At 36.4% G+C, this 24,121-nt stretch overlaps 2 protein-coding genes across 4 annotated transcripts; one reads left to right on the forward strand and one right to left on the reverse strand.

Moving 5' to 3' along the window:
• The first annotated feature begins 342 nt into the window (after positions 1–342).
• LOC103934238 (isocitrate lyase-like) lies at positions 343–3,779 on the forward strand. Its single transcript, XM_009343972.3, has 2 exons — positions 343–2,910; positions 3,174–3,779. Exons 1-2 carry the CDS (start codon positions 1,311–1,313, stop codon positions 3,266–3,268), a joined length of 1,695 nt encoding a protein of 564 aa, XP_009342247.2. The 5' UTR covers positions 343–1,310; the 3' UTR covers positions 3,269–3,779.
• Positions 3,780–3,920: 141 nt separating this feature from the next.
• On the reverse strand, positions 3,921–9,861 carry LOC103934239 (syntaxin-132). 3 transcript variants are annotated; one of them, XM_018644248.2, is made up of 13 exons: positions 9,647–9,861; positions 8,731–8,844; positions 8,408–8,464; positions 8,178–8,226; positions 7,799–7,887; positions 7,628–7,701; positions 7,481–7,523; positions 7,337–7,397; positions 7,180–7,205; positions 7,015–7,092; positions 6,839–6,919; positions 6,692–6,757; positions 3,921–4,099 (listed from the first exon to the last, which is right to left on the reverse strand). In XM_018644248.2, the coding sequence occupies exons 1-13, from the start codon at positions 9,662–9,664 to the stop codon at positions 3,938–3,940; spliced, it is 918 nt and encodes a 305-aa protein (XP_018499764.2). In that variant the 5' UTR covers positions 9,665–9,861; the 3' UTR covers positions 3,921–3,937. The 3 variants fall into 3 exon arrangements, with proteins under 3 accessions (XP_018499764.2, XP_009342248.1, XP_048435091.1); XM_009343973.3 differs by lacking the exon at positions 3,921–4,099 and adding an exon at positions 6,136–6,565 and having other exon boundaries at positions 9,647–9,859; XM_048579134.1 differs by lacking the exon at positions 3,921–4,099 and adding an exon at positions 6,136–6,565 and having other exon boundaries at positions 8,731–8,874; positions 9,647–9,859.
• Between the last annotated feature and the right edge of the window lie 14,260 nt (positions 9,862–24,121).

Here is a 24,121-nt window from a genome sequence, read left to right on the forward strand (position 1 = left end):
TAGCTAACATAGTTGATCGGTAGAAACCAGAAAGCAAACTGGAGATTAATTAAGTGTCGCCTAGACACATCTGAGGCAGTTGGATAACAAAACAATAATAATATAAAACAGAAAAACAGAATCAGTTATTCATAATCTGAAATAATTAAAAATAGTGATGTCATTTCCAAATTGGAAGAACAAGACAATTAAGCATGGTGACACAGGATAGTTAGAGAAGTGCATGCCATCACCCTACGTGCCTGCGAATGCTGCTCCCATGGGACAAGTTTCGCTCTTTTTCTGCAAGATAACAATGAATATATTTATTACAATTTATAAAAATTTGAAATTAATTTTGAGAAAGCACAGTGGAAATTTCTTGAATTTTGTTTCTTTCTTATCCGCAAGGGTAGAGTTTTATCAATGTCACAAGAATTCTTACCTCCCCACTAGGTGTTATAAATGTAGGGGACTTTGGAGGAGGTTCCTCAACTCCTCCTAGTCATTGTTTAACAAAGCTCATATACCAAAACAAGTTCTAGCCATGGCTGCATCTTACTCAGTGCCTTCAATTGTAAGCCATAAACAGCCTTCCTCCCATTTCGTTTCCTCCAATTTTCTAATAGTTGTCTTTGCTAGTGAGTCTCTACTAGGAATTTGCTAAGTTTGAGCTATTTCTGTAGTACATTATAATGGTGTTAAAACGCTTATATATTCGGTTTCATGTCCTTGGTTTTGCCTAGTTTTTCTGTGTTGATTCATGGTTTATATATGTAGGTTTTGTAGCCCTCATCACCAAACAAACTTCTATCTTGAGGTCGTGTAATGAACTCCCATAGTAACAGGATCTAGGTGTGAGACCTATTATTGTTCGAAGGTCTCACACCTTTTCTACTGCGCCGAGAGCTAGACCCTTTAATCAGAGTCAATGTGATTAAAAAAGAGAGGTAATTAAATTGAAACACTTGAATCCCCCAGTCACAGTTAGTCTACAAGGAATTGTTGCCAGTTGAATTAAAGATACAGGGGTAAATTTGGTCAAAGAGGAGCTTAGCACACTTAAAAGTTGATAAATTTGCTAATAAGTAAAAAGTATAGCATTCTTCTACGGAATATTATGTCCTAAAATTACATTTCTCTATATATTGGTTATGTATGCAGTTGTTGTTTTGAAGAACCGTACCTCGATAAAATTTTGGTCAGCACTAAGTCTAGATATTGGAATACAAAAGTGAATGAATTTCCAATTTAAATGATGAGCTAAAAAATTAGGCACGCAAATTGGTTTTCCACATGTTCGTAACTAGTGAGAATTGTGTATACAGATAATGGAAGAAGAAGGAAGGTTTGAGGCAGAAGTCGCGGAGGTGCAGGCATGGTGGGGCTCAGAAAGGTTCAAGCTCACAAAACGACCATACTCAGCTAGAGACGTTGCGGCGCTAAGAGGCACCCTGAGACAAAGCTATGGCTCCAATGAAATGGCCAAAAAGCTGTGGAGAACTCTCAAAATTCACCAAGCCAATGGCACATCCTCAAGGACTTTTGGTGCCCTAGACCCCGTCCAGGTCACCATGATGGCCAAGCACTTGGACACAATTTACGTCTCTGGTTGGCAATGTTCGTCCACACACACCAGCACCAATGAGCCTGGCCCCGACCTTGCTGACTACCCTTATGACACGGTCCCAAACAAGGTGGAGCATTTGTTTTTCGCTCAACAATACCATGACCGCAAGCAAAAGGAGGCAAGGATGAGCATGAGCCGGGAGGAGAGGGCTAGAACCCCTTATGTTGATTACTTGAAGCCAATCATTGCTGATGGTGACACCGGTTTTGGTGGCACCACGGCGACTGTTAAGCTTTGCAAGCTTTTCGTGGAGCGAGGCGCTGCTGGTGTTCACATTGAGGACCAGTCATCAGTGACAAAAAAATGCGGTCACATGGCTGGGAAAGTGCTTGTTGCTGTTAGTGAACATATTAACAGACTTGTGGCTGCAAGGCTACAATTTGATGTTATGGGAACTGAGACTGTATTGGTGGCTAGAACCGATGCGGTTGCAGCTACATTGATCCAGACCAATGTGGACACTAGGGATCATCAGTTTATATTGGGGGCTTCGAACCCAAATCTTAGAGGGAAGAGCTTGGCTACCCTTTTGGCTGAAGCAATGGCCGCTGGCAAAACAGGAGCTGAGCTGCAGGCCGTCGAGGACAACTGGACTTCAATGGCACAGCTGAAGACATTTTCAGAATGTGTCACTGATGCAATCAAGGCCATGAACCTTGGCAAACACGAAAAAAGGAGGAGATTGAGTGAATGGATGAGCTATTCTAGTCCTGAAAAGTGTTTGTCGAATGAGCAAGCGTGCGAAATCACTGAGAAGTTGGGGCTTAAGAACCTTTTCTGGGACTGGGACTTGCCTAGAACAAGAGAAGGGTTCTACAGGTTCAAAGGGTCTGTGATGGCAGCTGTCGTGCGTGGATGGGCTTTTGCTGACCACGCTGACATTATTTGGATGGAGACTTCGAGCCCTGATATGGTTGAGTGCACCCAATTTGCTGAGGCGGTGAAGAATAAGCAGCCTGAAATCATGTTAGCTTATAATCTTTCACCATCTTTCAACTGGGATGCATCTGGGATGAATGATCAGCAAATGATGGACTTTATTCCTCGGATTGCCAAGCTTGGCTACTGCTGGCAGTTTATCACACTGGCTGGTTTCCACGCAGATGCGCTTGTGGTCGATACTTTTGCGAGGGACTACGCGAGGAGGGGAATGCTGGCTTATGTTGAGAGGATCCAGAGGGAGGAGAGGAACAATGGAGTTGACACACTTGCTCATCAGAAATGGTCTGGTGCTAATTTCTATGATAGGTACCTCAAGACTGTCCAGGGAGGCATTTCCTCCACTGCTGCTATGGGCAAAGGCAAGTCATTCTAGTTTCTAGTTTTCTAATTATATACTATCCTAATTCATGAGAAGATGGATTCGAACTACAATGCATGGGTGTGCACACTGCCCTACCCGGACATGCCAATTCAAATTCCACTGCAATGGGACATATATATTAACCTAGCCAGACCTACTGCCCTGACCAACTGGCTAACCTGCATCTATCCTATATTCAAATTCTCTTAGTACATTTGAAAATGTTATTGGTAACTTATACGTTTCATTTTACTTTTTCAGGAGTGACTGAAGAGCAATTCAAAGAATCATGGACCAGGCCAGGAACTACTGATCTAAGTGAAGGCAATGTTATGATTGCCAAGGCAAGAATGTAAGAGAAAAAAGAGAGAGAAGCACTTGAATGGAGTTTGGTCTAGAGTACTTTGGGACATTATCCAGCTCATATATTGTGGGAACTGGTGTAGAATAATGTGCTGCAATAGTATATAATGCAGGTGATTGGCCTTTCTGGGTATACTTTTTTGTTTTTGTTACCTGGTGGCTAGTGCATTCTAGTGTACTTTTATTAGTCACAAATGTGAGGACCAAACTTGTTCTTGTGTAATGTATTATGGGATATTCTTCCCTATGTTAGAAATATATCATTCCATTTCCTATTTAACGCTATGTTCCTCATTCTCTTTGTTGAAGTTTTTGCATAAACCGTAATTCCTTGAAATAGATGGCTTATGAAACATGCTGAGCAAAAGAAAATTAATGAATCTTTTGTTCTTAATTTCTCATAATTTACTTATAATTGTCTGTCGTGCATTATGTTGCATATACACTTCAATTTTTTAGGATATGAAGTGCCCAACACAGACGCATACATGGCACTTTTCGAGATTGCCCAAAGTGTGTCGTACACATATTTTAGAGAGTCAGTTAACTTTCTTAAACATTTCACAGCCTTGCACTTGTAATTATTATGAGTGATGATAACATACAGTGAGATGTATGTGATTAATGGAAGATAAGATTGTCAACCTTGCATGCGGTGGTAATTACTTCTTCCATGGCTTGAGAATAGAGAGTACGACGATCAATGCAATAATCAAGAGCAAGATTATGGAAATCATCATGCATTTTCTTGACTTCTTTTGCAAGCTCTTTGCAGTTTGTAGGGCAACAGTCCCTGATTGTACATGATCCACTGCATTTGTCACCTGTGTACCAAAAACAAATAATACCTACTCAGCATGCATGTTTCCATATTACAACCATAAACAAAACGCATGCGTTTTCCAATAGTCTAAGGCTCTAAGCCAAATGAATTTTGTTCAATTATATTTCTAGGTCTAATTGACTACATGTTTGTACTAATCGGACTTGATATAATCTTTTAGAGTACAAGTGCAAATTAAGTACGAATATTTACAAACAAGCCACCATCTAGTATATTAAACCAACCAGATGATGTAGTAAGTCCTTGGAGTGATTCTACACCACTCAATAGGCTATGATAATAGTATTTATAAGTATTTATATTGAATACGTGTGTTTGTACTATACAACCAAACCCTAATGATGCTGAGTGAGTTAGACTTGTTAGATGAAAGGCAACCAAACATTGACATGAACAAACTGGTAAAAGAGCCCAAACCAAATTTTATGTTGATACACAGTTCTAATAAGAAGTGTTGGTTAATTATGAGCCCAAGCCAAGTCAACCCAAGTTACCAACACATAACCAATTTCTAAAGTTCAACTAATGTCATAAATGAACAAGTAAGAGGGTTTAAGGTATCTTGTTGCACAATCAATAACAACAATTAATTAAGTAAACTAAAATTATGTAAGAGGGTTTTAAGGTATCTTGTTACACAATCAATAAAAACAATTAATCCCTAAAGTAAAATTATGTATAAAGATGTGGGCATGATAAATTGGCAACGTAACATATTAGATTTTTGAATAAAAAACATTAGTATAATATATATATATATATATATATATATGCATGTACGTGTTCAACCATATGCATATGCAAAAATCTTCACTTTGTTAGCTCAACTCACATAAGCACAAATAGAAATTAAATTATGAGTAGTAATTTTAGTTTGAAACCTTAACCACCCTAAAAAACTTTAATCATTATATGTATAATCAAATTCCACTACTAGTTGAATTGGGAGAGATTTTTCAATGTACTCGGAACATAGACGCATATACCATATGTCATTTTATAAGTGAAGGGGCACTTGAAATTTTTTTTTCCTCCACTTGTATAATAACATAGCATACCTCCCCATATTTCGAACACATTGAAAATCTCTCCTGAATTGGAATCTTAGCATGAGAGAAAAAAAATGAAGAATATCAATTATTGTGTTAAAGGTATAATAGACAAGGCATAGGCTAGAACTTGAAAAAAAAAAAAAGTTAGCTGAATTCACGAGTTATGTATAACTTCTCTCACAACATGCACGATTGATAGTAAGTCTTACTGTTTCGTAATGAAACCTAAATGCACCTGATAAGAAAATCGGCTCATACAAAAACAAAAATATCATCCCCGCCCCCCGCAACCCCCCCCCCCCCCCCCCAACAAAAAAAAAAGAAAAGAAATCAAGATGTCACCTTGCACACACCAACCCCCCACCAAAAGAAATCAAGATGTCACCTTGCACTAGGTTGCATGGATTCGCTTGCAATTTTAGAGGTGGTGACAACTAGGCATGGAACCCATTTCCATTATCTTCATCATCCACCAAAAGAAAAGGGAGGCCATTTTTGCAAAAGACTAGGAGACAAAGGGTTACCTACAACCTTCTTGAAGAATAATCATATCTAATCAATTTTTGGTTTTGATTCACGAAGGGGATGAAATGGAAAGTGACAAATTGGCATATAATATAAATACGTGCACAATTTAATCTCTCTCTTAATAAGATGACATAAAAAAATATAAAAACAAGTTTAGAAATTGCTTGTAAGATAGATTATTAACATAAAAACTTAGTTAAAGACAGGATTATTAATATATTAAAACTTGCTTAAAGATAGATTAGATCAAATTAAAATTCTAAAATATTATAACATTATTGAAAAAAAAAAATCCATTTTTTTAATATGTTACGTGAGGAAAAATAACCTTTTTTAAATTTATAATATGTTTTTATTAAGCATGCCTACTATTTGTCCAAACATTTGAAAACGTAAAGAAACAAAGAGTGAATCTTTTCAATGAGAGAGCGTCAAATACTGCAACGAAATTAAAATGCTTTGCCGAAGGACAAATTTACAATCGTTTTCAATTCGTAGTCTGAAATGCAGACACACCACCATCAATAAATTTCACAAAAATACACACAAGATAAAACACTTATAGCCAAGAAAGAAGAAGAAAGCAACCAAAGAAGTAAAGACACTCTCCCGGTCCTCACAGACGTGAAACCAAAAAATTAACCTCCCAGCCAACCCGCCTATATTACACGGTGAAGAGACAAGGGCAAACTCAAGCACCCTTAGCCACTTTTCCATGGTCTGAGGACGCTAACGACTATTATAGCTACTATTATTAACAGAATAATGATTGCAATGCACGTCCATTTTCGGGAGTTCTTCTGGAGTTTCTTTGCTTTTTGAAGCGCAGTGTTCCCAGATTGAACATGATCGACTGCATTTGTAACCTGGATAAGATTCCCATCAACACACAACACAACACAACACAACACAAAGGACTGCGCAATTACACATGCAGCTAACTTATAGGCATGACCGAACATATGTTCAAGGATGCAAAAGTAGAATTAAACCTGAGTTTCGATATTGTCTAAAATCTCTCCTTGAGCATCGACCAAGACTGCCATATCAAGGTAGATCTGAAAATTTAAAACAAAATCATATTAGAAAGGTTAGTTTCTCAGGTAGATGGACCAAACCTCATGCTACGGCAAACATACCTGATGCAAGTCAAGAAGCTTTTTCTCAATTTCCTTCACGGCGTCATGCCTCTCTTGAATTTCTTCCACTGTATTTAGTACCTGTAATCAGAGTACCTGATTTAATTCTCACAAATTTTTCCAAAGTGGAAGGGAAATCTCAAAATCAGATAGAACAATACTCAAAAGAAGTATACCTGTCCTCGTCCCTGTTCTTGAACTGCCTTTTGGAATATTTGCTCACTATTTCCAGTTTCTATTAGGTTGTCAATTGTCTAATACAGTCCACATATTAGGCGGATTAGGAACACATTCAAAATAATATAATTTGAAGCTCAAATAGTAATCAGAAACCCGCTCACCTCTTCATCTGGTCTGGTTCCCGTAACTGCAAGTGTAATGTGTAAAGATATGAATCATATGATCACCCAATAACAAATATGATGATAGAACTATGACACATTGTCTTAATATGTAGTTTGTAAGTTCTACTTGTTTGTGTTGAAAAGGCATGCTAACCTGTAATGACTCTTCTCTCCACAACCTCACGATATTCATCTTGGATTCGTTGTCTGAGGGTCTGAAATATAAAACGTTGATGAGCGAAAAAAGTGTGGAGATAAATGAGACCAAAGGTAACAAGCAGAATTTATATACATATACCTGAAACTCGACCATTATCTCCCTAAACTTTTTTGTCAACGAACTGCCAAACAGAAAAAGTAGATTATAAGTCAACTTGCTCACCATCAGTCCAACATACAGAATTAAATACTCTAAAAACATTAAATTCAAGTACTCTCTACTAACTTTGTCATGTTCATACGTGATCTATCAACACCAGTTCCCTTCTCACATCCAGGTTTTTGTCGGTTGGCTAAGTTCTGGGGAAAGGATAAGGGCAGTCATTAGCAAAACCGAAAACAGCCAACTGATATTTGACAAAGTTGGTTAATCAAAGAAGAATTTTAAAAATATTACATCTTTGCTTATTGCTTCTATTTTCGCTTTGACACCACGTGCAATCTTTCCTACTTCATCAATATCTTTTTCCATCCGCTTTTTTATTCCTGAAAATAGATAATGGTCTTAGTATTGCAACCAGAGCAGAGAATAACAAAATCAGAAAGCATAATGCACCATGAAACAATTAGCATAGATTTTCTCCAAGTTCACAACAATTGGCAAGTCTGCTTAAAAATTGCAACTTCTACAGTTAACTTTTTGTACCCAGCAAATGAATCCATGCCGACTACAAGCTGATTTACAGTTAACATTTTGTAGAACAATAATATTGATGAAATTTCGGTTTTGGGTGCAAGCTTTTGAAACTATGACTGAGTTAGAAAATAGCTTATACCTTTCATGGCAGATGCTTTTGTAACAGATTTCGACTCCTCATTTGCATCCTATAGAAAAAAATCCAAAGTAAGTTCCTAGTTAACTGTTAAATACATCCTAGACCAGAAACATTTACCCAGTAGTGAATCAAATTCAGATAAATCTGACCCCAATTCCAGAAAAATTAAAATGCAGAAGCATGTCCAAACAAAATTCAATCATATGTATGGCACATATGCAATAGCATACCTTAAGTTTTTTAAGAAGCCCGGAGAGCTTATCCACCTGTTTCTCAACCTCTTGTATCTAAATTCAAAAAACAAAAGAAATCAGGAGAAAGCAACTGATGAAGTGTTGACGAAGATGAAAAGAAAAGTAAACAAAAAAGCAAACTCCATATAAACCAATAGCTAACGATTAAGAACAAACATAATGCTTGTGTTAGATTAGGGATTTCTTTCTTCCTTTTATCTTAAGAAAATAATTTTGCACAAATCCCAAATAGATTAAATTGGTTGCATTTCCAATATACTAGTCTGCAATCAAATGGAACTTTGTGGATAGAAAAAGACCTGCTTATTGAAAGCATCCATCCCCGCATCGGAATAGCTATGTGGCACTGGCCTTCCCATTTCGATATCATCTGTTCCAGAAGTTTGAGCCCTTGGTTGAGCAACAAATGAATCCTAAAGCAGCATTATTTCACAATATAAGCACTGTTTACAACGGGATGAAATAAATCATAAATTTTCTTTTAATGATTCAAAGGAAGATGCAAAAAATGTTACACATTAACGACTCAGTTGACCACAAATTCAATTCAACCTACTTAGAAATTCAGGTGCAGAAGGGTTTTACGTCATTCGTACTTATTGACAAAACATCTGATCTCACTGATATCATTATGGTCAAATAAATTAAACAAAAAGAGCAACGAAAATAAGGTATTTGTGATAGAATTCAGCAAAGTCTCTGGTTTAGTAGCTAAGAAAACTTCAGAACAACACAATCAAACATCGAAGACTTCCGATTTTTCGGGACCATTGGATAATATGGACCAGTCAAATTGAGAATTCGAATAAATCTATGCTGAAAAGTTCTAAGACTCTATTTTGTTTTTCTTCACAGAACTTCCCCTTTCAGTCGGTCAAACTCAAATTTGATGAGATCTCTGATCCATCTATTTGAAAATTCGTCTCAGATTACAAGTGGGTATTCTCTAAAACTTAAATTCACTTGAAATTCTCTGATAAAGAGTGTGAGGCAGTCAGTAGTCAATCACAAGTAAAAGGGTACCAATCCAAAAAGCATCAACCTTGTTCTAAAGCAAAGCACAAAAACCCCAAATTCACATACCAAATTCAGAACATTTATCATATTTACTAGCTTGTGCAACTGAATTACAATTCCAATCGACTGCAAACTAAACTGTCACCCCAAAAACAGCCACCAAACAATTTAATCGAAATTTATCGAAAACGCAATTACCGTAAGCAGGTCGTTCATCTTGTACAAAATCAGATGGCCGGACACAGAGAGAGAGAGAGAGAGAGAGAGAGAGAGAGAGAGAGAGAGAGGAGAGAGAGTAAAGTTGGAGATGGTGGAGGGGAGAGAGAGAGCTGTAGGAGGAGTGATGTAGTCGTTGGCTTTGTTGGTTGGCCGGCGAAAGATGAAAAAAAATGGAAATGGAAGAGGCAAAATAAAAGTGACAGACAGGCAAAATAATGGTAATCTCGAGATAATTAGATTATTAATTAAATATTAATTAATGTATTTATTTATTATAAATAATATATCATTTAATTTGTAAATTTAATTTAAAATTTAATTTTACTAATATTATCTAACAAATAATAGCCTACCCACTTAGTTGCTTACACGAAAAGGGGCGTTACATACAAATTTTAATACAGTTTCAGCAATATTTTACTTTGTTTTTCTTATTATTATTTTGAGTACTATTACGTTGTTTATGTTGGTGAGCTGTGTGATCTTCGGAGGTAGGTCTCCTCCGACAACAGATAGGTTCCAGAAATTTAAGAAAATCAAAATAAAGAGGAAAGAGTTAATAATCTTCTCATCTATTTTTTTATTTTTATTTATTTTTTACTTCTATTCATATTACGTGTATTCTACTATCACATAAAATTAAAAATAACTATTTTTAGTTATCTTCGAAGGTTGCTTTCTTCCGACAGCAAACACGTATCACTGAGTAAAATAAGTTGCAGAAATGCCACAAAGAATTTTACATACAGAGGATTTGAACTCATGTTTGTGCAATAACATTTCGTTTTAGAAGTTTTATTCGTAATCTCGGACATTTTGACAATGATTTGCAGTTAAAGACCAACTGAAAACGTCTCTATGAATTATAGTTGCTATTAGATTGGCCCAACTCCTAATCCCACGGGGAAGGCTATATTTTAAATTGTTTTGTGGGTTTGGGCTTGGTTGGTTTCAAATAAAATTCCTAGGTTTTTAAGTGATATAAAACCTGGCCCAAATTAAACAAATGTTTTTAATTTTATTTTTATTTTTTATCGTAAGTATGTCAAACATCGAAATCTATAACGTCTTCTACGATGATTTCAATTTATAGGCCTTCTATGCCGCTTTCAAACTTTGGCTTGAAAAACTCCTCTCTTGTCAGTCTCAGTGAACCAGATTAAGCATTCATCTTTCATTTCCTACAAAGCAAACAAAATCCAACGTCCAAACAAGAACATTAACACAAACCCTTCTGTATTTTTACCTCCTATATATATGATCTTAATCACTATTATGATTTCCATAGCTTGTAATCACCATTACCTGACAGCAGTCTAAATTAAGCCGGCAATCTAAGCTTATAGTAAGCCTCCATTTTCTCATAAACCAAACATGGAAACCGACAAAACGTCGCGCAGAGGCCTCAAAATCTGCTGTGGAGCAACAGCCATTTTCCTAGTCATTGTTATCATCATCCTCACAACTCTTTCACTCACCATCCTGAAGCTTAAACAACCCATAATCGATGCCAAGCCTGTTGGCGTTCAAAACATTCAGTTTTCACTCTTCCCAAGTGCGACTCTAAATGTCACATTAAACATGCTTATTACAATAGAAAACAGGAACCGTATTGGGAGCTTCAAGTACAAGAATGCCACGGCTTATGTTCATTACCGCGACAGCATTGTGGCCGAAGTTCCAATCCAGGCAGATTTTGTGCCTGCAAGAGGCAAGGTTAACATGACCACCTCGGTGGATCTTATGGGGGAGACAATACTGTCGAATCCAAATTTCATGTCAGATGTGGCCAGTGGGAGCTTGAACATGACCTCAATTGCTAGTTTACATGGGAGAGTGAGTATACTCAATTTCTTGAAGCTCCACGCGATGGCTTTAAGCACGTGTGACATCTCATGTTTCATCCTAACCAAGACTATTGATTCTAAATGCAAGTCCAAAATGAAGTTCTAAATGTTACTGTATTAGTATATGCATCAATTGAATGACTTCATCGTTCAAATGAGCACTCAGTTGCTAGTAACATGTTGTTTCGTGTTTGCTCATCATGTGATATAGTGAAAGAGAATGAAAGCAATCCCTTGCTATCCAACAAACCCATCCTAATCCTCCCTGATATCTTGAACTTAAGCTATTGCTTTAAGACGGTAAAATATAAAAGAAATTTTTTTGTTTAAGAAAAAAATATCCAATAAATGGTAACTTAGAATAGTTGGCATTCCTGCATAAATACTTTTCAAATTATAAGTTTTGGATTGCATTTTCTAGTGTATCACCTGCATACTTTTTAATTTGTGTTATATAATTTTATATATACATTAAGGGTGGGAGAATAAATTAGTTGTGATTTGTCATCTATAAAATTCGAACCTAAAAATTCTCATTTTAAATAACTAAGAATATCATTAGATTGTAATACTAAGTGACATCACATCTATAATTAGTGTAGCAAAAGTTTGACCATTTAGATAAAGGGTATCACCTGTACGGCATATGCCAAGGGCCTCCTTTGTCACTTAATGAGTGGTACATAAATTATTCATTAAGACCGCTATCGGTGATGATATGGACTACTTACCCTTTTTTGGGAGGAATTAGCTTATTATATATGTTGTTACAAACTCTTATTATTTTACTTTTGCGGATGTAATTAAATCGACGCATTAGCTGAAGACACGCAAGTTTGATGGCACTCATCAAAATCAAATTAAAAAAGTTGCTAGTTAATTTCAACAAAGAAGATGTTTGACTGACAAAAGATAAATTGCAAGAAGCAAAGCCTGATGTTCCGTAATCAACGTGAATATATAAGCTAGATAGTATAAAACATGCATGAATTTCACCTTCTTCCTTGAGGTACCAACAAACCCATCCCAATCCTCCCTTGCCTTCTTCAACTTTTTCATCACTTTAAGGCTTAAAATATACCCAAAAAGTAATACCTAGGATTGGATTTGTTGGAACTTCATATTCTGTTGGATGATAAGTAGTTTTCGTATCATAGATTTAGAAATTTAGCAAAACCACCAAAAGGTCTAAAGACTGAGGGGAGGTAACTTATTAGTTGGCTACGTGGGCAACTAAAGAAAGACATCAAGAGATTCGTATCTTCTTAGAGTTTTTCTTTTGTTGTTCTTTGTTTTTTCGGTGCTGGTTTAACAACGCGAGGATAAACGTCAATAAATTAAGAAAAACTACAGTAAGACATCAAGAGGCAGCTAGAAGGTGCCGCCGACAAGATTCAGAATCTTCGTCAAAATATATTCGACCCAGAGCTAGAATAATGTGACAAGACTTCACAAATCCAATTCTTGTGTAAAGACTAATTAAGGGCAAACCTGCACCGGTTGTATCTGTAAACTTAAAAATTGGGTAAATCTAAAAGACTCAATCCTTGAGCGAAGAACTTGAACTCTATGATTTTCACAATCGATTATTACGGAATACATAAATTATACATCTCGATAACTAGCCGTCAAATGTCATCTACAATCTCTATCTTGAATGATCTGTAGACGAGCCATCAGCGTGGAGAAAATTAGATTTCTCTCTCTAGCCTTGCTTGCACGTTAAAACTCTAATACATGTTTTTTCATTAGTGTACACATTAGACGGATATGTGCGCTATTATAGGCAGAGAAAGGTTTCGTTTCCTAATGAAGTTCATAACTAATTACTACCCATCGGATATTAAAATAAGAAACCAATTCTCATAATTTAACCACTATGATTGCTTCCAAAACAATACACATTTTTCTAATTAACGACCGAGTTCTATTCAACATATGAAGCCTTATAATTCGTTGTATTACTAGCTTTCTTGTTTTTCAATCATGAAATAACGGAAAACTTGCAAGTTATGTATCTAAGGTTGTTGACGAACAACATATATATCAAAATATTTAAAGGATAATGCTTTTGTCTTTCTTAATGAGGACTATTTATCTCCTACTTACAATTGATGAACCATTATTATTTAAATATCATAATTAGAATTGTTCATTTTCTTTGTCATCATCTAAATCTTTATTTACAAAAAATTATTTAATTTGGAAATCTTTATCCCATTCGTATACATAAAACACATAGACGGTTCATCATGAAGATGTTACTTGTTACTAAAATCGTTGACTGATTTGACATGTATGGATGACTATAGCACTCTCCAAATTGAATGATTTTTTTGTAAAAATAATTTTTAGATAATAATAAAGAGAATGAACAGTTTGGATATAAAAATTCGTTAATTATAAGTAGGGAGACAAATAAGTCCCCATAGATAATACAAACATTTTCCATATTTTAAATATGTTTACGAGGTGGAGGAATCACACCTGTGACTACATTGGTCTTCATTCACGAATCATCACGTCCAAGTACAATTAATATTCTTTAGGGCTTAATTGAGTGGAAAAGAATGAATGCAGACTAAAAGTTTACACTTATTTATACACTAACGCAAATATGTTTATTTTTTTGCTAATAAAGATGTGTATTATTTATATGGTTGCAAAGACGAAATTAGGTAATCTGATTGTATGCTCACAAATTCTAGGTTAATATTATATTACAATTTTAGGGCCGGCAAAGGGAAATTTTGCTAGCTATTAAATGTTTGGTTTGTCACAAATGAAAAGTAGATTCTCGGGACAATTTAAGGTTGCAATATTTCACTCTCATGCTCAGCAATTTGATGGAGTGAAAGTGAAAATTTTGTTTGGTGTCTAGAGTCGGATTAAAATAGATAAATCATAAAATTTAAGATAAAAGTGAATGATGTTGTAGGCATAATTTATCGAAGCATTATGGAGGCTAGAGAGAGAGAGGGGGTGCGGCACATAGAGAGAGAAGAGAGAAATGTGTAATTGTGAGGTGTGTGTTATATCATCCCATTGTGCCTTTATTTATATTAGTAGGGAAGGTAAATTCCTTACCCCAATATGATTACAACTCTAATAGAATAATATCTAGTCTAAGAGATATGGTAGAACCTCATAAGGATATCCTAGATATGTTAGGATTTACACAATCACATTCCTAATCTAATAGGTATGCAACACTCCCCCTTCAGTGTGTAAATACTTAAACAAATGGCGCATTAGGTCTTCAGTGATGAAGTAAGTTCAATTGATGAAGTCGTCGACACAATGAGCAAATGCGAGTCTCAAATCAACAGAAGAATGCATAAAAGGTAAAACTCACAAAACCTTACTATGGTAAAACCCAATGTGGGATAAAAACCCATAGACTAGGAGAAAAGTGAGAAGTTGCATTAAGTCAAAACTATACATCTTCTGGACACAAGTAGAAGAGCTTACAAAGGTATGATCAGCCAAGGATGGGTGGCTCGTCAAAACCTAGTTAGGTAGCAATAACCCAATGGGAAAAATGCTCCTAATCATATGGAAAAATAGTACATTAAGATCAAGTGAGTATACTTCTGGATACTACCTCTGAGTTTGACAGAACTTCCAAATGAAAACTACAAGCATTACCTATGAATACGTAGGCATACCAATTCCTTGGACAAGCTTATGGAATGTTAACTTTGACAGTGACATCGTATAGAGGTTAGCAAAGTTGTCTAGGATCAGCTTGCATGACTTCAATCTCCTAATGCTTTGCTGATGTAGATGTAGACGTAATATGTGTTGGCATTGACTGTGTTGATGTGTCGTGTCTTGTCGAGTTGATACATGCGGCATAATCTTTATGGATCGTCGTTGGGACTCAACGATGGATGAAAACAGCAAGTACTTCGAATATGCTCAACAAGAGCTCTTAACCATGTCTCATGTGTGGCGTAGTGAAGTAAGGTGAGTCTTGGAACAATTTGAAGATTTTGCAACTAAAGTCATATCATGGACCTTCAAGATATTGCAATATCCCTAAAGGTAAAGACATAACCATTTGTGGATGTGCCTTGTGGGGGTTTGATAAGTAAGCAGTAGTCAACATAACAAACAATGCAAGCATCAATCTGAGGGTCAAGTGGTCGGATCATCTCAGGATGCATTAGGATTAGCCCAAATCTTGTACCTTTCAGGGTAGCGGAAAAACATCTTTAGTACCAATTCAGTGGCTGCGTGTAGGCGCGATGCTGTATCTTTACCAATAGATTAACAGTGAATGAGATGTCTTATTTAACACAATGAGCTAAGAACAACGAAGCGTAAAGTTAAACTCAGATATGGAACTTCAGGTTTCGTAACCTCTACAAGGGTATCATTTGCATGTAACGTATGGAAGATCATAGGTGTACTCAAATGTAACACCTTCAGGGTGTAGTTTGACGAGAAGGCCAAAGTTTCATCATAACAAAACTTGAACTTTAGGTTAAGATATAAACGATTTTCCTAAGATCATTTACCTTAAATTTCATCTTTAGATGTGAGACAATTTTCCCAAGCTTTTCTAGAGTCTTAGTGAGATGCATGTCATCGACATAAACTACATCTCTAGTAATTCAGAATAAGACTTTATAGTTTAACACGCAATGACATAATTCATCCTTAATTGATCAAATAATCACTTAGACTGGATATAGCACATCTGCCAAATTGCTTCAATCCGTAAGTGAACACCTCAAACGAGTTAAGAAGGTGTTCCATAGTTTAGAATTATTTGAACCAATCCATGTAATTCTTTCGAAACTTACATGTCAATCTCCGTATTACTATCCCTATAGAGAAATACTAACCATATTTCATAATGCTGCTGTCAATCATAGGACGTTTAAGAAAAACCTTGCGCCATAATTTGTGCATCATATCATACTATTTCATTCATCTCATTACGTTTCCTTTCCCACTAGTAACACAGCGGGTTACCTTGGGCAGTGTAAGAACGATAGGTCCAAACACACTTTGGTAAGGAATTTAACTTGGATTGTAATTTCGGTTGTCTAATTAGTTCTACGTTGTCACTAATCAACGGACTATGGTTTGATATCGTTGTTTTTCATTTATGTCGGTAGCTACCATATAAGTGAAAACATCATCGATGATAATCTCATTCCAATTCCATTTTCTCATCCAAACTAGTATACTGGACCAAGAACTTCAAGTCTTGGGAGTAATCCGGATTAATCTCATGAGATGGAAATGATTTGAAACAGTGATCGAGTACGGATTAATTGTTCTGTCGTGATCTTCCTCTTCTAAGGAAGTGAATGATACAAACTGAGTGATCTCTTATGCTTCAGGCTTAGATAGATTGATTGGTAACAGGGGTGACCAAACCGTTTTTTAGAGGTAGCACACCCTTCGGGGATGTTGACTCAACGTCCTTTAAGTACGTCTATCTTTGCAGGCGTGTTTACAGCTGATATATGATCTTGTCACTTTAGCTAGATCAGAGGAATCCGTCTGGAGTAACATTCTGAAAGCTAGAATTCATCGCACTTGCTTATCACACTTGTGCGGTATGGGGATCGAGATGAGACGTATTGGGCAACGTCTAAGCAAATTCACGTCATTTTACAGAGCATTGACGTTCTTATCTCCCCCTAACGACGGGAAAACTGTCTCATTTAAGTGACAACCTGCAAATGAGCGGTAAAGAGATCACATGCAAAGGCTCTAAGAGAGCTTTTATGAAAGAGAATCATAATCGACAAAGATTCATAACCTTCTGTGAGGACCTATATTTGTACGTTGCTACGGTGCAACTTGGCACATGGAATACACACCCAAATGTGTAAATACGAAACGTCAGGTTTATACCCAGTAACTAACTGTAATGTCGAAAAATGGTTAGGTGGTAATAGGCCTTAAGGTGGACCAACACAGCTACGTACAAGATTGCATTGCCCTAGATATAAATTGAAAGCTTGGTGTGTTCACCAAGGTTCTGGTGATCAATTAAATTGTGCTTTATAATTGCTCTGTGAGGCTGTTTTTGGGTGAACATAGGAATTCGATGTCCAATTATAAACCCAAAAAAAATGCAATACTTATCGAAGACATTCAATATAAACTCTTTGATATTATCTAGTCTTCTAGACTTTATGGGATAAGTAAGGTAGTGAACCCTTAAAATCGGCTAGAAGGTTTAGCAGCAATGTGTGTGGACAAACATGTGACCAGTTTGTCGATTTATCAACCAAAACCATAAGTATTTATATGGTCTGTATTTTGGTTAGATTAGTCCACATATATTCCCTTGAATCCATTATGAAAAAGGGTGATTTTGTATCTTTGCGAGGGATGATTTAGAAAATCAATTTCCTCAACGACCAGGCTTGACAAAGTGTGCTTGTAGGCATAAGATCCTTACTTCGGGTAAGGAGATACGTCATGGCATCATTGTTTGACCTAAGTGTCCTAAAAGGTCATGCCAAAGCAAGTAAATTACTCGAATCACCCGTTTCCAGGCTGGCCACATGTGGGGTGCTCCTAGTCGGGAGGCAGCCTATTAGCCCCAAAGCAAAGCTTCAGGCTCATTTTTGGAGGTGGTGCAAAGATATTCCACTCAATTTTCTTTAGAGGTTTCAATTATGATCAGTATTCTCTTGAATATCCTTAAAACTACAACGATGTTCTTCAAGAACAGGGATAATAGAAGGTCTCTTAAATGGTAATGTAGTACCATTCATACAACTGAGAAGCATTCCAATGCTCTTAATTAGGTTGGATATACTTAACGTCATTGCTAGAGATGTGATTTAGGTGTAAAGTTAGTGTGCGTAGTTTCGCATTCATCCAGACAACTAACTTTCCCACATTCGTACCTAATCATGTGTTTAATTAAATTTGGTCACATGTATACAAGAAACATGATTCAATTAATTCATTTTCGATGACAATAGTGATAACATAATCCATAACTAAAACAAACACCAAACATGAATCTAAGAACATAGAAAAATGTTCACAAAGTAAACCAAAGTTACTAAGAGAATTCGGCCAACAAGGCCATGCATGTAAAAATTCTGCTCTTCCAAAGATGTTCGATGGAGCAAAATTAATCTCACATATTGACTACTAGAATGGTACTCCTCAACGACATTGGTAAGGGCACAAACAGGTGCATAACCAATAATCTATTCCATTGAGATGGAAGTAGATTTTGCAGGGTTGAGGTTCGGGAATAATATCCATTATTCTTGAAGTTTTAGGTTTTAGGTGCCAAGGATCACACTTCGGGCGTGATGCCATACCTCGGCATGCCCTGATTCTGCCATATGTTGTAAAAACAAACTTGAAATTGGATTGTGAGAGATAGACCCAGACTTGGGTTCGTTAGGCTCTAACCAAAGCTGGAGGGGTCTGTTTGGTATGCCTCTGTTGAAGCAAAGCAAAACGTTCGGTGCACCTCTGCCGAAGCAGAGCATGACCTTCAGTGTATCCCTGCCGAAGCAGGACACCACCATTCGATAGACTCTAGTGGAATCTATATTGTTCTTTCATATTTGTGGTAGTAGTCAGATCCAAAAATTTGACAAACTTTTGTTTTCTACACTGCTGCTTCAAGAGCAAGTTAAAAACTTGGAAGGACGAGAAAAGTACTCTCCAATCAAAATTCGATCGGATTTATAAACTTTAGAATCATACTCATTCATGGACGTAATCATGGTGTGCTTCAGGCAATATCGTTCATGATTAGACGATCCGTAGGAGCGAGCCAAAGAGCCATGAAATCCTCGTTCGAGAGGTACTTCCATTTGTAGTGCTTTGAGCATAGGTCTTCGAGTGAAGATCATGGCGGAAGCTTATTCAGCTCTTCCATGCCATTGTTGACTTCAATGGTTTTTCAGCTTCTTGATAGTCAAGTGGAGATTCACGTTTTATACCCCACATAAAGTGGTTTATATTAGAAACGTCCATATCAGGAAAATCGAACTTGTGACGGTTCGACAATCCACTGAATAGAGGGAACAAAATTGTGAATAGTGTAATGAAAAATAAAACATCCATAAGCATCAAAGTTAGAACATTCAGGTTCTAAGATTAGTTTACATTAAAAACATCGGGTTTTCATGGTGTATTGTTTTAAGAAAACTTCGGGTTTCAAAGGCACTAAATTTGAAACTACAGGTTCAATTTAGTTATGAATGTTTAGTTCATAAAAGAGAGGTTCCTGTAAGAACACAAAATACAAGGTACTGATTTAAGTGCAGTGGATTTGAGTTGCTTTAGGAACTCTCAAGTGTAAGCGTTTCGAGACTACGAAAGGATGTCAATGGTTCAAAGAAGAAAAATAAATTATTGAATCGTTAATGTCTAAAAGTGATCTTTGGGATAATAATTTTGGATGTCTTGTCAGATTAATGGATTACTGGTCACTTTTAATTAATTTAATAGATCAGGACCATACAAGGGCGATTGTGGAAGCAAAATAATGACATGCGGGTTTTATTAGCTTCAATTGGCGGTGGCCCAAGTGGCAAGTGAATTATACCTTAATTAGCTTTAACCAAAATGTCCCAAACATTAAATGGGTATGGTTATGAAGCGGGAATGCCAAAAATTGGCATTGGGTCGACAAAACAACGCAGCCCAACTTAATTAGGCTAGTTGTAATGCAAAGGCAGGGCCCTGCAGCACGGCTACAAGCCTTTAAGGGCCACATGAAGGATGCAAGCCTTTAGGCCATGGGTTTGGGGTGAGCCCAATAGCATGAGCTGCTGGTTTAGGCCAAAACAAGGCACGGTAGGATAAGCCCAGCACAGGGCTGGCCTGGATGTGCGGGAAAGCCTAGCTGAAGTTAGCTTTTGGGTTTTGGGCCAAGGGGAAGGCAAGCCTAGCAGTATAGGCTATTGGCGAGTTAGGCTAAGGGCTTGGGCGAAGCTTAGTAAGCTTCTGGCTTGCTACAGGCAGGCTTAGGCTTGGGGACAAAGGCCTAGCAACATAGGGCTTTTGATTTTTGGGCCAAGGACACGATATGACAGATCCAAGAGAGTTACATGCCTTTTTTGGAGTTGGGTTGGGCTAGAGGCTCGAGGAACCCCTACCAGGCCGAGGGCCTGGTGTGTGTCTTGCATGCCTAGCAAAGCCCAAAGGGCTGCTGCCGTGTAGTCCAGACGTCAAACGTCGTCACAAGGTCCTCCACACGGCTAGGCTGCAGGGCAGCGGTGAGGCTCGACTCAGTGGTGCCAACAGCGGTGAGCCGCGACTTATGCCTAAAAAATCCTATAATTTTTTTTTTCGACTTTTGCTAGGGTTTGAAAAACTCTAATTGCTTCTAATTTATTTCGATGCTTTGACTCACAAATTCCATATAGCAAAAATTGCGTAATGCATGAACCGTGTATGTGTGTGTGTGTGTGTGTGTGTATTGACAAATATATGAAACATATGCAATATATATATTGGAAGGTAAATGTAAATATAAAGGGTTCATGCATCATGAGGAATGTTTTTATGTTTCATCGTTGTTTCAAATATCTTCCTTTATTTTAAAAAAACTTGATTGGCAAAAAACAACTGAGCCTTTGAATTTGTAGACAGTGCCGACTTTTAAGGGGTGTGACCGGTTCCATTGCACAAGGCCCCAAAATTTTGGGGGCCCCCAAAAATAGTTTTTTATTGAATATAATAATATATAAAATAATATTATATAAAAATATTAATCAAATCAAAAAATATATATATATATAAATCTGATGGGGCCAAGAGCCATCAGGTACTTGCCCCCCAAAAATAATTTTTTTACTGAATATAATAATATATAAAATAATATTATACGAAAATAATATATAAAAATACTAATAAAATATATATATATATATATATAAATCTGATGGCTGATTGCCATCAACGTCCGCCAACTCCCATCATTGCTACTGCTGCTTCCTACTTTTCTTCTCTCACACCAAATCTCATCGCTACTCCCAACTTTTCTTCTTTCACACCACAGTTCCAGACATCAGAATCCTCCACTAGTGTCTAGTCCACTTTTCTTCTCTCTTCCCATTGTTCTTTTTCCCACAAATTATTAAACCCTAATTTATAAGTTCATGAAATTAAAGAGAAACTTTCGAATCATGAAGACAATTCAATAGATCAGAATGATGTAGACTTCGATTAAAGTAAGATATTTACTAATTTAAGTATATTGACTTGGAATTTGAAGATTTGAGTATTTCTTATTTATAATAATTTTTTCTTTTGTACTTTTCAGGGCAAAATCAAGAGGAGTCACAAAAAATCACTAGACGTACAAGTATTGCGGACTATCAGGTTTCATTGTTCATACTTACTATAATTTTATTGTGATCTTGTTTGAGATATAAAAGATGGCACCTGCTAGAAAATATACATCTGGTTACTTGAAGCGTCAAAGAAAAAGAAAAAAATGAACAATTGACTCAGTCTAAAAAATGAGCTATTGATAGGTTCTTTCTAAAAGAAAAAAAAGAACCACAAAGTTCAGTGGATGATTTAATTATGGAACAACAGGATGACGATGAGAAATTAGCTGATGATTTGGACAATGATGAAATTGATGACGACCTTGATGAGAATGATAATCATGAGGATGCTCCTATTGTCAGTGATCAATCGAGTGAGTCCATTCCCTCAAACATTTATGATCCACAAATTTCGGATAGTCTTGATCCCAAATGGATTGATTTGTTGGCAGAAAAAGATCTTGCAAGAGATCTATCAATTGAGAAAGGTTTTAAAGATCAGTTTAATAGGCGTTTTAATGCAGCCTTTTACACCTGATACTTATCCAATGGAGAGAAACATAATAGAGATTGGCTAGTCTATTCAAAGGATGTTGATAAAGTGTTCTATTTTTGTTGCAAATTGTTCAAGAAAAGGCCTTTCAAAGGTCAATTAGCAAATGAGGGCTAAAAAGATTGGACACATCTCAATGTGAGGCTTAAAGAGCATGGAAATAGTTTTGATCACATCTCGAACATGACAACTTAGATTGATTTGCGTCTTAGATTGCAGAAAAATGAAACAATTGACAAAGTTATGCAAGACCATATGAAGAAAGAAAAGAGCATTGGAGGTAATTATTACAAAGGTTGATTTCCATTATGAAATATCTAGCTAAATACTCACTGGCTTTTCGTGGAAATAACCATAAGCTTTATCAAGAAAGTAATGGAAATTTTATGGGCCTAGTTCAAATGATGGTTGAATCTAATCCATTGATAAAGATTCATCTTCAACGCTTCCTAAATAATGAGATTCGATATCATTATCTTAGTCATACCATCCATAATTAGTTGATATTGTTGATATCTTGTGAAATCAAATCTGTAATCATTCAAAAGGTCAAAGAAGCTAAATATTTTACCGTGATACTTGATTGTACTCCTGATTTTAGCCACTAAGAACAGATGACCTTGATCATAAGATGTGTGGATGTGAATAGTACTCCAGTAAAAGTAGAAGAATATTTTTTGCAATATCTAATTGTGAATAACACATCAAGAGAATGTCTGTTTGAAGAGTTGCAGAATGTATTAAAAGTTCTTGATCTTGATATTGATGATGTGAGAGGGTAAGGTTATGATAATAGATCAAATATGAGAGGGAGACACCAAGGTGTACAAAAGAGGCTTTTTGATATAAATCCTAGGGCAATGTACACTCCATGTGGTTTTCATAGTCTTAACTTAACACTTTGTAATATGGCGAACTCTTGTGGCAAAGCGAAACACTTCTTTGGAATAGTACAACGTATTTATAGCTTGTTCGCAAATTCTACAAAACAATGGTTGATTCAGAAAGAAAATATAAAAGGACTGACTCTCAAATATCGTCGGCCACACGATGGGAAATCCATGTTGCGAGTGTTAAAGCAATTCAATCCCAACCTCTACAAATAGAAAAAGCTCTACTCCAATTAGCAGAAAGTGACAATGACTTAGTAACAAGAAGTGCAGTTAAATCTTTGGCAACATACGACATTGGGAAATTTGAGTTTTTATTGGGCATGAATATTTGGTATGAAATATTGGCTGTTGTTAATGAGGTTAACAAAGATTTGCAATCTAAAGACATGCTTATTGATGTTGCTATAGAACAAGTACAAGGATTGATCGCTTATTTTGAAAAGTACATAGAAACTGGATTTGTGGAGGCTATGATTAATGCTAAAGAACTTACTATTGAAATGGAAATTGATCCCGTGTTTCCAGAAAAACATCTAGTTCGTAGAAAAAGACATTTTGATGAGAATGAAGGTGAATCATCCCAACCAACTAAACAATCAATGGAAGAATCTTTTAGGGTTCATTACTTCTTGTATATAATAGATCAAACTATTGGTTCCTTGAAGAAAGGTTTGAAGAATATCAAGCGTATGATGATATATTTGGGTTTTTGTTCATTCATAATGGTTGAATTCGATGGACAATGATAAATTGAAAGATTGTTGTGATCGGCTTCAAAACTTTCTTAAGAAAGATGAGCTCTTTGATGTTGATGGGGATGCATTATTAGTAGAGTTGAAGCTTTTACGAGAGCATTTGCCAAAGAAATAAAGAAA

The sequence above is a fragment of a genome, unplaced genomic scaffold (assembly GCF_019419815.1).
Source record: "Pyrus x bretschneideri cultivar Hongxiangsu unplaced genomic scaffold, Pyrus_bretschneideri_v1 Contig13, whole genome shotgun sequence".
Lineage (NCBI taxonomy): Eukaryota > Viridiplantae > Streptophyta > Magnoliopsida > Rosales > Rosaceae > Pyrus > Pyrus x bretschneideri.

What these genes read in the sequence shown, in the direction of transcription:
- LOC103934238 (XM_009343972.3), top strand. Translation starts at nt 1,311, where the DNA reads ATGGAAGAAGAAGGAAGGTTTGAGGCAGAAGTCGCGGAGGTGCAGGCA. An exon ending in CACTGCTGCTATGGGCAAAG is followed by an intron (nt 2,911 to 3,173) that starts GCAAGTCATTCT and finishes TTACTTTTTCAG; the next exon opens with GAGTGACTGAAGAGCAATTC.
- LOC103934239 (XM_009343973.3), bottom strand. An exon ending in TGGATGCTTTCAATAAGCAG is followed by an intron (nt 8,465 to 8,730) that starts GTCTTTTTCTAT and finishes TTTTGAATTTAG; the next exon opens with ATACAAGAGGTTGAGAAACA. An exon ending in GGCTTCTTAAAAAACTTAAG is followed by an intron (nt 8,227 to 8,407) that starts GTATGCTATTGC and finishes TTTTTTCTATAG; the next exon opens with GATGCAAATGAGGAGTCGAA.